General features: G+C 41.4%; 1 protein-coding gene across 11 annotated transcripts in view; it reads right to left on the bottom strand.

Annotated features, from left to right (window-relative positions):
* The window catches only part of reln (reelin), a 139,977-nt gene that overhangs the window by 81,818 nt on the left and 44,582 nt on the right, over window positions 1-13,577 (bottom strand). For all 11 annotated transcript variants that reach the window (XM_058751184.1, XM_058751182.1, XM_058751176.1 and 8 more), the window contains exon 4: window positions 536-606. In XM_058751184.1, coding sequence (XP_058607167.1) covers window positions 536-606 — 71 coding nt within the window. The remainder of the gene's footprint in view (window positions 1-535; window positions 607-13,577) is intronic.

The following is a 13,577-nucleotide window of genomic DNA, read 5'->3' as shown; positions in this document are numbered from 1 at the left end:
TAAAGCTTCAGCGGCTCTCAGTCTCAGATCTTCTCTTGAGCCGCGTGATAATCTGCTCATGTCTCATCACTGACGGAGATTCGCCCCCATTTCTCTATTTCACGTCTTCAGTCCTGCTGGGATATTTATAATTCCTTTAACCACTCAAAGCTTTAAGCCCTTCAAACTTGAAATGGATTTCTTTACAATCTTCATGTGTAAGTGCTGGAAAAACTTTTATGCCCTTATATTGTGTGTTATTCAGTGGAGTGCTTGGCAGGTTGAACCTTTGCATCAATTGTCTTTGCACACACAGATGAAGAGATTTTAGTTTTTTTAGTAAGTATTCAGATTTTAGTGAGAATGCCTATGTTCTTATGGTCAGGTAAGCACAAAATTCATACTATTCAACCTTTACTGTTACTGTATAGGAATGCATGTGTGTTCTGTCATTTGATGTGCTACACATGCTGAAGATCAGACTGTGTGTATATTTAGTTTCTCTATCATTTCTCTAACACCCATCTGAAGTTTACGGATCAGAGATGCTCCTCACCTCCCTGCTCACAGAGCTGCTGCGCCAGAGCGTCCTTGAAGATGATCTGTCCTCGGTGCGTCGCTGTGGCCCTGAGGGACAACAGACCGAGAGAAAGAGAGAAATATTACAGAGCGTCAGCCAGCAGAAGGAGAGGAGAGCGATAACATGCCCATTACCTAAAAGAAGATGAAGTGTTTCTGCTGGAAGTGGATTAAAGTTCTGAAGGAGGACTGAAACCTGGCTGTAGGTCTTCATGTCAGAGACAGCGATCAGAGGTCAAGAGGTCAGGAGGAGGATGAGGCTTTATGAGCTGTTAGGTGCTTCTTTATAGACAACGGTCTCATTGCATTGGCACAAACCGGGGTACGGGATCGATTTATATACTGACGCCTCAAACCTACAGCGCAGACTGACAAAAATACGTTCTAAAATATGTTGTAACATTTTGATAATGTTCCCATTAAGTTATGAAAACTTTATTTTGGAATGTTCTCTGAATATTCAAAACATCCAGTTTTTTAAATATAAAGTTCTGTCATGAAACTCCAGATGGCGCAGTCCGATAGGTCAAACTCAATCTGACATAAAACATCATTATCACATGGCACAGCTGACTGGTTCTTTTTGTATCAGCAGCCAATGAGCCTGCTGCTCAACATTCAAAATACTTGGCTAGTGCTTGCTGTAGCAGTTGCAGCGCTTCAGAAGCCTTCCACCTTCCCCAGCTCCACCTGTATAGATCTGCTACGGGGTGATCACGTATGCTATATGGGGGTATACGTGAACCATTTTTTTAATTTAACATTTTGTGAATGTGACAATTGAATGTTATCTGAATGTTCTGAAACCAACAGTAACAAAAAACAAAAAAACAAAAAAAACAAAAACAAAACAAAACAAAAAAAAACGTCCAACAAAAACATTTCAGAAATAAAATGATCCATGGACAATGTATCAATAATGTTTTTGTGCTGATGTTTTGAGAACATTATTAAAGACCAGAAAACTCCACATCAAAAAAATTTAAAAAGGTTCTAAGTTTTGCTAATGTTTTACTAAGTTATGAAAACATTATTTCTGAATGATCTCTGAAGACCATAGCTGTGATTGGTCGAGTCAGAGACCCTTCATCAGGATGACAAAACATGTCCACCATAGATTCACACTCTGAGACTGAATGGATGGAGTCTGATTGCTGGAAGCCTCTAATGAAAGAAACTTTTCGTTAAATATTTCAATTCACTATATATATATATATATATATATATATATATATATATATATATATATATATATATATATATATATATATATATATAAAATCCCTGTACTACACCACACACATACACACACACACACACACACAAAACACACACACACACACACACACACACACACACACACACCTATGTAATCATGTGTGATGTATGTTTTTGTCACAATCACCAGCTTGGGTGTCCATGAGCTCCACTAGAGGGCTCTCCATTCCTGACTGTTGTCACTCCCCTCCAGACTGTTCTCCCATTCTCAGACTACATAACCCATAATCCTTTGCCCGGACTCATCACTAATTGCAGTCACCTGTATCCAAAGGTGTAAAGTACTTGAGTAAATGTAACTAATTACTGTACTTATGTATCTTTTTGGATACTTTGTAGTTTTACTGAGTATCAAAGACATTAGCAACTTTTACTCTCTACTTCACTACATTTTTGAACGAGTATCTGTATTCTTTACTCCACTACATTTGAAATGAGTGTTGCAGTTACACATTACATTTTACATGGCACCTAGCTTTTCTGCAGCAGATTATTTATGCTACAAAAGATGTGATATCGCCAACTGCAGGGCACTGAAAGTAATATATCTTGTGCATTTTGCCCTTACTCACCCAAACTTGTCAACAAGGTTACTTTACGTGAGTGTGAGTTTCTTAGCCAGTAGTTGTGAATCACAGGTGCTTTATATATGAGATGAGGACATGACTGCAGCTGGCAATGAGGCAGAAACCAGCACATCCCAGTGCAAGAAGACTTTGACTTTTTAATTTTACTTAACATTATTTTATTTATCCGTTATACTGAAGAGACCTTTTTGAAAGATATTGTTTTTTGTTTGTTTTGTTTTTGCAATTTTGAGGTGTTCAGTTTTATTTTGGTTTCAGAAAATAAGCGTGATTGCTCTCCTCACAAATCAGCTGTTTCTTGTTTTTGTTGCATTTTATATGCCTTGTCTTGGACTTTTGTCACTTCCTGTCTCCCGTGGTGTTTGTAGTCAGTTTGTATCTTATCTTGTTCAGCTTGTTAGCCTCCTGTATATATACAGCCCTAGTGTTTCTTTAGTTATTTGTGAATTGTTGAATGTAATGGTTGTCTGTTTGCCCATCATTCTGCTCTTTGTTCCCTGCCAGTCTTTGGCTTATTGTTTGTTCTAGCTTTTCCATGAAATATCTGCACATAGATCCTTGCCTCTGCCTGTTTTCCTCAGCTTCTCCACAACATTACAGTTTTTCACTGGCATGTCTCTTTGACTAGTGCATCTTTGAGTCTATATTTAGTATAAGTAAAATACTTAAGTACTGTTAAAATCAGATACTCTAATACTTTTACTCATATTGTTTTGGAATTGGTGACTTGTAACTTGTAGTGGAGTAATTTTCACTGTAAGGTATCTGTACTTTCACTCAGGTATTGTTTTTAGGTACTCTTTACACCTCTGCCTGTATCTCATTACCTTATCAAGCTCACACTATTTAATATGCACACACACACACACACACACACATACACACACACACACACACACACTCTCTCTCTCTCTCTCTATTGCTGGATATTGTTAGCCTGTAACATTTCATAGTTTCCGTGTGTATGCATGTTTCCTTTCCTTGCCTTCGTGTGTTTATTTGTTTTATGACTGTTTGCTGCCTGCCCTGACCTTCACCTGTTTTTGGATTACCCTTTTGGATTACCTTGTTTGCTACTGTTTGCTGGTACTGTACGTTGCCCGTCTGACTATGTTTTTTATTAAAGCCTGCATTTGGACTCACATCTCCGTGGTCACGACTCCCTACATTAGTTTTTGAGATTTTACAGTTCAATCAAAAAACTTCCTTGTTTTTATGGAAAGTGTGTGAAAAAGGAGTTATAAGCATATAAAGCAAAATACAAAAAGAGACTAATAGATCTAATTGATATCATTCTTCACTTGATGGCCTGTTTTATTTCAAGTTTACTTTCCAACAGTGAGGGAAAAAATAAATAAAAAATCACAAAAGCATTTAATTTTCCAAAGCGTCCAAAGTGCCCAGCCAATGCTTTTGGTCTTAATACACAGTATTCTCCTGTGTCTGGTGTTGATTCCTTCACCTTTGTATCCGTCACCAGTCTTTTCATTTTTATTAAAGAATGAATCATTTGTAACAGAAGCTTAAGCGAAGCATGTGGATATAATTCAGCCATAGAGGAGTGTATTAATAGCAGCTCTCATGACCCGCGGTCCACACACACACACACACACCCGCTGTGGGCTTTCACAGCCTCCTCGCTCAACATCTCACCTCATCTCTGATAAAGACCTGCAGCAGCTCCTACAGTTCAGTCTTCTGTGTTCTGTAACTCTGTAACTGTGACCTATGGCTCTGCTCTACAGAATTTGCTGATGGAGGTTTTGTGCTGTTTCCTTCCCTCTACAGACATGAATAGCTGTTTGCTTTCAGGTCAAAGAGCTGCACAGGTTGTCCTGTAGCTCCATTAACCACATGTAAGACCGCTGGTGATCTGCTGTCTGCCACAGAACCTCGTTTTAGACTTTTACATTTCATCATTTCACAGATGCCTTCCTCCATTTATTGATGAATACACTTTTAATATTACTGTTACACAGAGAGTCTTGCTGAGAGCAAGAGGATCATGCAGCTGTATTTAACAGAGAAAAACACTAAAATCCAAGAACAAAACCTGATAAAAACGAGGCAAATGTGAGGGCTAAAATCCAGGAGGACTAATGGGACACAGCTGAAAACAAATCGACAAAGGCTGTGTCTGAAATCTAAGACAGCTGCCTTCAGGCTCTGGTTTATGAAGATCTTCCTCATAATACTGCTTTCAGACTCTATCACATCTTATGTCTAATGATCAAAAGCAATTTCACATAAGCTTTAGCTGACTGACTTCCAATGCTTGTGATTCCACATCCAGCACACAATGTTACAAAATTACATATTAAGTCATTGTTCTTCTTTCAACCGAAACAGATGACGGCATCTTAATAGACAGCATGTCATGCAGTTTTTGGATTCTGGATGCTCTTCTACCTCCATACTACCTGTGAAGACCTGTTTTCTAACCCTAGTATAGATGATGTGTCATGTTCTTAAATGTATTCAATAAATGCCATTAGAATAATTGCTCGATCTTGCAGAAAACTGCTCGATCTTGCAGGTTTGCATTGCACAACAACAGAAAGATCAGGCCCTTTCTAACGGAGCATGCTGCACAACTTCTTGTCCAGGTCCTTGTCATTTCTAGGCTGGACTACTGCAATGCTCTTCTGGCTGGACTTCGATCATGCACAATCAAACTTCTACAAATGATTCAGAATGCAGCGGCACGACTGGTCTTCAACAAGCCCAAAAGAGCCCATGTCACACCTCTCTTTATTTCCCTGCACTGGCTACCGGTTACGGCTTGCATCAAGTTCAAGACACTGATGCTTGCATATAGAACAACCACAGGCTCAGCACCCGCCTACTTCCACTCACTATTACGAATCTACATCTCCTCCAGAAATCTGAGATCCACTAGTGAGCAACGCCTCGTGGTACCATCACAGAAAGGCACAAAATCACTGGATCATATTTTGTAATATCATCGATGTATTCCCCAATTGTAAGTCGCTAACCCGAAATGAATAAATGTAAATGCATGTAAATGTAAATAATAAGACTCTATAGGGCTGATACCAATCAAATGAAATCAATAACAACAAAATCCATGTCTGCACTGCATAAGTGACACTGATGCTGCACCTGATGTACTGTATTTACACAGACTGTGTAATGCAAAAATAAGTGAATCATTAATTTACTAATTCAACTGATGCATTCATGGCTGATTCCTTCAGGAATGAAGCAAGTGACTTGATTTGTGAGCCACGTGCTAGCATACTACTCTTGATACTTCTGACATAGAAAGATAAACAGTAAGAGTGGTATACTAGAATGCAGTTTAAAATTTAACAACTCTCTTTATGAATGGCTTGAATTGAATCACTGACTCACTTGATTCATTCAAAAGTACTGAATCATTCAGAAAACACCACCATGTTGATCAGAGACGCAATGATTGTTGAAATAGATCAAAACAGTCCACAATGACAATATTCTGTCTAAATATAGATCACTTAATATTAACTTGAATAGAACATTAACATGTATTTATTATATATTTATTTCTGGGGACAGTTGTGGCCTAATGGTGATTGTATGTGGGGGGAGTGAATGACCGGTGCTCTCTTCCACCCTCATTACCACGACAGAGGTGAGACACTTGAGCAAGAACCGAACCCCCCAACTGCTCCAGGTGTGTGTTCACTACTCACTGCTGTGTGTGTGTGTGTGTGTGCACTTGGATAGGTGACATGCAGAGCACAAATACCAAGTATGGGACTTGGCCACATGTCCTGTCCTGTCCGTTCCTTTCCATTGTATAAAAGTATAAAACAATGATCTTAAAACGAGGATAAATGAGTGTCTGGCTCAAGCCTGCACCGGTAGATGGACATGGTGTTTCAAAACCAGACCAACCGACCTAAAACCGGCCAGATGACCACATTACAAACACTCCCACCAAACACATTAATATACATTCATAAACTCATCGCAGGTTCTTAGCGGTGTCCTGAGTTTAGAACTAACCTAAACCAAACACTAGAACAAGCTAATCAGCGTGTGCATAATCACTTAAACTCTAAATAGGAACATGAAGCGCTTATAAATATTGCATTGTTTTAATTTATTATGAAATATTGCTTGTTTAAGAAAACACATTTTGGCATGAGGTCAGCAGAAGGAGTTTTGCTGGACTGTTGTTTCAGATTCAGTCTCTGACACCGAAAGCATTTATGGTTGTGAGGCATTTATGCTTCTGCTCTCATGAATAACCAAACAACATCTCATGAATAAATAACAAACTGCAAAAGGGAGAGAGGGAGAGATGTTGAAGGGGGAAAAAAACAAAAACAACAAAATCACATTCATCTTTCAGGGCTTGGTAAAGACAAATTTGGAAATGGGATTTATGAATAAAACATTGAGCATAATGAAGAGCAGGAGGTTACGTTGGAGCAAAGCACTTCAATATTTATGAAACGAGTCCCAGACGGCTTGTTCGCTAATATGGCAACATTAGAGGAAAAACACGCAGTAATGTGCTTCATTTAATATGTTTAATGCTCTTACTCACACAAAGTCTGGTGTCAAGGAAGATAAAAATATGTGTAGTTATTTTCATATGTGTTTGGCCTGGCATAATACATTTAAAACAGCCTTGCTTACTGTATTGTAAGCAGCTTCCACATACTGTGAAATTCTGGAGATGAATGTTTAACACAGCTTTTGAAGTGTGTTCAAGGTTTCAGGTATGGACATAATTTCCATCTGTGATCGTTAAAGATCTTTTGACTTTGGCATCAAAAGGCACATAATTCATGTACAAAACTGACAACCAACCTGAAGGACATCTGACTGATCTGATGTTTTAGCGTAATATGTCCTGCTGTATCTCTGATTTGAGTGGATGAGCAGACGAGTATCAGTGGTCAGACTGATTCAGTACGTGTGTTTCTCACAGATGGCCAGCTGGCTGTGTCATGACGAGCTCTAAGGACATCATGCTTCGGTGAAGAAGGAGGTGTAGAGACAGAGAGAGACAAGACTCTCCAGCTCAAGAACTGAATCCATCAGTCCAGACTAAATGTGTTTCTCTGATTGCATTACCATCGATTCTCACACAATCTTCTGTCTTTTGTTTATTTGTAGATTGAAATGCTTGCAGTGATGCACGTATATTCTACAGCTGTGCAATACAAAACAAGAATATAAAACATCATTTACTAACCCTTATGTCACTCCAAGCACAAATTAAGATATTTGTGATATTGCCACAACACTGTACCTCCATTAAAAGTCATTGCGCAATCAAATCTTTAATGCAAAACCAAAACCCAGTTCAAAAGGACATAGCAAGAGTAAGTCATATGAATGGTTTTATTGAAGTCGTCTGAAGAGACACAATCGCTTTATATTAATGAACAGATTTCATTTAGTCTTAGATTCATGTATAAACTTTGAACGACACACTATATATATATATATATATATATATATATATTCAGAAATCTGTCTATTGAATATTCTTTCTATATTTTTACTACTTTATTGTATTATATTTAATTTCTTTGTCTTGTTTTAGGCCCTGTTTACACTAAACGGCATTTTAAAATGAAAGCGATCCTCGTCTACACTGGTGTTTTCACTGCATTTCAGAAACAATCTCCACACTACACAAATGAAAATGCATGTCACATGACCATTAATGCATGTACAACAATGGTTTTATCATGATCTTGATGATCAAGGATACGCAGAGACGAATGTGGGCAACCACGCCATCGTTTTCAAAAGTCTCAGTTTTGGTCCGTTTACACTGAAACAACTAAAACAGGATCTGCAGCGTTTTTGAAAGTCTCCGTTTTTGAGGGTCAAAAAAGGCTGGAGTAGTGTAAACGACAGGCATAACCATAGCAAAAGTTATGCATTTTAAAACAAAAATGCACTATTGTAAATGTTGCCTTAGTGTTATGAATGAATGAATGAATGAATTCATTCATTCATAGTGTTATTATTATTGTGTTAGTATATCTACACTGTCTGCGCTTTCTTCTGCACTACAAGACAAATTCCTTGAGTGTGTGAACAAACTCTTTCTGATCCTGATTCTGATTCCTAGAGCTCATCAGATATGGTCAACAGAAGCTCATTGGTTCTCGGGCGTCACATGGTTGAGATTCTGTGTTTAAAAATCAGCAATCAGGTGTCATTAGTGTCACGCCCCTGGACTGTTTTGTTGTGTTTTTGTTCCCCATGTGTTCCTTAGTTCCTTGATTGTCCTGTCTTTAAAAGCCCCAGACCTTTCAGTTAGTGTTTGTCGGTCTTTGCGTGTCTACCCTGCCTGTGATCTGTGTTCCCGTTTGCATTAAATACTCTCCTTTTGTGAATTCCTCGTCTCCTTGTTCCTGGTTCCCGTGCTTCCCTTGAAGCTGTGACAGAAAGACCGACCAAAACAGTAACCTCCGTATTTTTCCCTCCATTTTGTTTCCTCGTTTTTACCCAGTGTTTTTTCTTTCCGTTGTGCCCTATGGATCCCCTCGTCCGGCCCGAATTCCTCCTCCTCCTGCTGGAGCAGGGGGAATGATGTCTCGAGGACCACACCAGACTGTTCCTGATGGTAGCTAATGCCACCAGCTACCCAGACAGCGCGCTCTGCTCTTTCTACAACGCAAGTTTGAATACGGCGTGCAGAGCGCTGTCGTCCGAGGATGGTCCTCGAGAGGATTTCGCCGCCTTCATGGAGTGGATTCTGGTGAGAAATGGATCGCCCCTCACCGTCTCTTCCGAGGATGATTTCGCCAGATCCACTCCAGACCCAGAGCCCAGCCCACCAACTCCCCGCGGTGAGAAGCCTCAGCCCGAGCCCACCGATGACGGAGAGCCATTTCCCGCCGCGATCTGCGAGCCAGCGCGAAGCCGAGCGACTGAGCGGAAGATCGTCCTGGAAGTTGAGCCCAACCCCTGCTCCGCCCCCTGGCTGAGGGTGAGCTGATTATACATCTGGGGCTGCTGGACATGGAGGATTTGATTGACTGGGAAACTGAACTGGAAGTCGGACTGCCCCCTCTCCTCTCTCTGTCATGCCCGCTGGTCCCGTCCAGCCCTCCTTCGTACTTGGTTCCCTTGTTCAGTCCTGAGGGGGCTTCAGATCCTCCAGTGCCCGCTCGTCAAAAATGCCCTCCAGTGCTGGCTCCTCGAAAATGGCCACCCTCCCATCCACTCCTGCCTCCTCCATCGCTGTCGTCTACAGCCCCTCTGCTCGCCCTCAGCCCACCATCGATGCGGTGCGAGCCCCACGGGACTGCCATCCTCCAGCGTCGCCAAGACTGGAGTATTCCTCACCTCAGCCTCCAGCCTCCTCGGCCCGGACTCCGCCTCGGCCCGTTGACCCAGCGGCTCCACCTCGGCTCCTAGCTCCCTCGCCTCCACCGTCACCCGTCGATCCTCCAGCTCCACCGGGCTCCCTCGTCCCTCCGGCTCCGCCTTGGTCGGGCGTCGACCCGCCATCGCCTCAGGACTCCGCTCCACCGGCTGCACCTTGTCGCTTCATCCCACCGGCTCAGTTGGCCAGTTGGGCAGTTGGGCTCCTTCCTCCCGCCAGCTCCACCTTGGTTCTCAGATCTCCGGAGCTCCGCCTTCGTCTCGGTCGCCAGAGCACTTGGCTCCATCTTGGCCCCCCGGATCCTTGGCATCCCCCTGGCTCGTCGGCTCTCCGTCTCCGCCTCGGGCTCCTCCACCACCTGCTCTGCCGCCGTTGGTCGGCCCACTGGAGCGTGCGGCCATTCCTCCTCCATGGCCCCTCCCTCCGTCGGCTCCACCATGGGCCATCATGGCAGTGGCCTGAGTCCTGCCAGGCTCCTCCTGCTCCGGGTTCCTCCTGTCTCCTCCCTGGCTCTTCCCTCCATCGTCGCCTCCCTGGTCTCTGTCTGCCGACCCCCTCCTGGTTGTCCGTCCTCCTCCTGAGCCTCCGCCATTGTTCCCACCCGTTTCCCTCCCCCTCTGTTGTTCCACGGTGCGAGGACGCACCTTCCGGGAGGGGGGAGTAACGCCACGCCCCTGGACTGTTTTGTTGTGTTTTTGCTCCCCATGTGTTCCCTGTGACCCAGTTTTTCCCCTGTCTGATTGTTCATTTGATTCCAGGTGTGTCTCCTTAGTTCCTTGATTGTCCTGTCTTTAAAAGCCCCAGTCCTTTCAGTTAGTGTTTGTTGGTCTTTGCGTGTCTACCCTGCCTGTGATCTGTGTTCCCGTTTGCATTAAATACTCTCCTTTTGTGAATTCTTCGTCTCCTCGTTCCTGGTTCCCGTGCTTCCCTTGAAGCTGTGACAATTAGGAAGGCCTATAGACTTCACATCATGTGACATTCATGCAAATGACACTTTTATCTAAAGTGACTTACATCATAGAAAACATTCGATCAGTTCATGCGTTCCCTGCATAGTGAACCCAGGACACTGGTGTTGTTAGTGTCATGATCTGCTGTTCAAACTACAGGAATGCTAATGAACTCATGACTAATAAATGAACACTATGTGACCAAGCTGATAAATCCAGACATCCACAGCAAACATGCATATGAAGCGCTGAAGACCTGTAGCATGACAGAGGATGAGTGATTCACTCATACTAGACTGACCGCTAATTAACATGTTAGCTCTGTTTGATTAGCCAGGGATGACGACATTATTGAGCTTGTTCTGTTAGCGACAGCATTCTTTTGTTCCAGTGCAGTTTTGTACAGCAAGATTTAGAGTTAAGGTTATGAGAAGAAAAGAAGAACAACAAGAGGAAGACAACTTGAAGGAATTAATTTTATATATATAAAAAAAAAACTCCTGCAATTTAACAACCTGACATAACTTAGTTTTTTATTCCATTATTATTACTCAGTTACCTATAGCTTAAAGGTATACCATTGTACATTATAATGCATCTGTGCCCATTCACACAGTCTTACGTATGTACACACACACACACACACACTCACTCACAAGAGCTCAAACCCAGCCTCTAACAGGACAACATCGCACTGCTCTCTAATCATGATTAATAATAGGAATTACATCCTGTATCGCTGCCTGTTCCGCACGCTCATTTCGCACATTTGGATTTAGCCTTTAAAATAATGATTTAATTGGCTGATTGATCTCTCTTGTTGAGCGCCAGCTGCGACGGCTGACGAGTAATCAATCAGTATGAGGCAAAACAATATTTAGCCTCCTTTTCTCTCCTCTTATCTTATTTTGTCTGAAAGACGTGAGAGTCTAACCGCCTGCGTTGATCAAATTACGGCGTGTTGTGGAATGAATAGAGAGCGAGGAAGCGTTTGTTGTTGAGAGCGCTCCCTCGGCGCATGCAGATTTAATGAGCGTTTAGAGGAGGCTTCCAGGGAGCTGTTGGCAAATTACCTGCTCATTATACCGGGTCACTGCAAGTCATTTAAGTAAAGGTGAAAATGAAATGACCTTGACAACAGTTAAGAGCTAATTACAAACAAGAGCATTAAGGCAGTCTGACATCATTTGGAATCTGAAGGGACTGTAGAGTGTGATTGTGATCTCAGTCTCTACAGATAACATAAGGTTCAGCGCTTTATACTGGACATGGAGATCATTCAGCAGACCAGCGCAGATCTGAGGTCAAGAACTGCTTCATTCAGCCCTCAGTCTCCGGCGGACTGGCCCAATAACAGCTGCAAAGCTCCATCCAACCATAACACACAATCACTCTCACACACACACCCTGACCTGTCTCACTGCAGAATTTTCAGCTGCTTACACACATTTTCAAAACTTTACACACAAATCCAAGAATTACACAAAATGCCTCGCATCTCTTGCAAAATGAAGTAATGCATTTAAAATATCACAATCACATCTCAAAAGCAAACATTTGCAAACACCTTTGCCATAATATTAATTCCTGTTAGATTTGTGTGTGTTACATAGAGAATTGTGTGTTGTGTTTTGCAAAAAGTGTTTTATGAAATTGAAAACTGAGTCAAAGGCTGAGAATTAGTGTCTGGTTTTGCAGATTTGGTGAGTGCTTCTGGTGATTGAGTGTCAGCTTTCAGAAACTGTGTGACAAGGAAAGATTTTGTGTGGAAGCAGCTGAAAAAAAAACTGTAAGTGTTAATCACTGGTTGCAGCTCATCATGCTTTAGCTCCTAGCTGCATCAACAATAGTCCAAACATCTCATATCACCGGAAAAGTGCTGCCCAACCTGAAGAGATATCCAGATCCTGCTTTCACACAGAATCTTTCCTTGTCACACAGTTTCTGAAAGCTGTCACTCAAACAGCAGAAGCACTCACCAAATCTGCAAAACCATACACTAATTCTCAGCCTTTGACTCAGTTTTCAATTTCATAAAACACTTTTTGTAAAACACAACACACAATCCACTATGTAACACACACAAATCTAACAGGAATTACAGGTTTTTATTTTCAATTGCTAACAAGCATTGTTCAATACTGAAGCCACATTTATTGCTAAACAAACTGTGAATGATTTTTCATTGCTTTCAGACAAAATGCATTCAATAGCCCGATTGAGACGGTAATTGTTTCTCATATGGAAGTCTGTATAAAATAAATTTACATATCACCTCAGTGATAAAACTCATGGATTCGGATGGTGATTTATTCACAGTTCTGTGATTCTACGAACCCGGGAACGCGCTGCTCACGTGGCCAGTCACATGATTTTTATTTATAATTTCTTATTATTGTATAAAATGTATTTAAAAATACTTTTTATATTATTATGTAAAATGTATTCTTATTATTCTAAGCATATTTTATAATGTATAATCCTATTTATTATTTGATTATTTAAATCTCCTGTTTAAAAATAGGAAAATAGACGCGCTATAGTTGTATTTAATTATACACAATATATATATATATCTGTTTATAATACACATTTTAAAAATGTATTGCATACCTTCTGCAATACATTTTATGGCTGCTGCCATAATAAAGACCCATTTCGAATGTTTATGTGCTTTTCTTCTCTTTCTGCTCCCAGTCGCTGTGGTGGAGCAGTTATGAAGTATTGTTCTTTTAAATACTTTCCAGCATTTCAGAAATAAATATGTATGCAAATTACACCGAAGTACAACAGTTACCGTACGGTGTTCGGGGGTGCTCAAAAAGGGTTTAAACGATT

The sequence above is a fragment of the Onychostoma macrolepis genome, chromosome 18 (genome assembly GCF_012432095.1).
Source record: "Onychostoma macrolepis isolate SWU-2019 chromosome 18, ASM1243209v1, whole genome shotgun sequence".
NCBI classification, from domain to species: Eukaryota; Metazoa; Chordata; class Actinopteri; order Cypriniformes; family Cyprinidae; genus Onychostoma; species Onychostoma macrolepis.
This window is presented reverse-complemented; position numbering and strand designations above follow the sequence as displayed.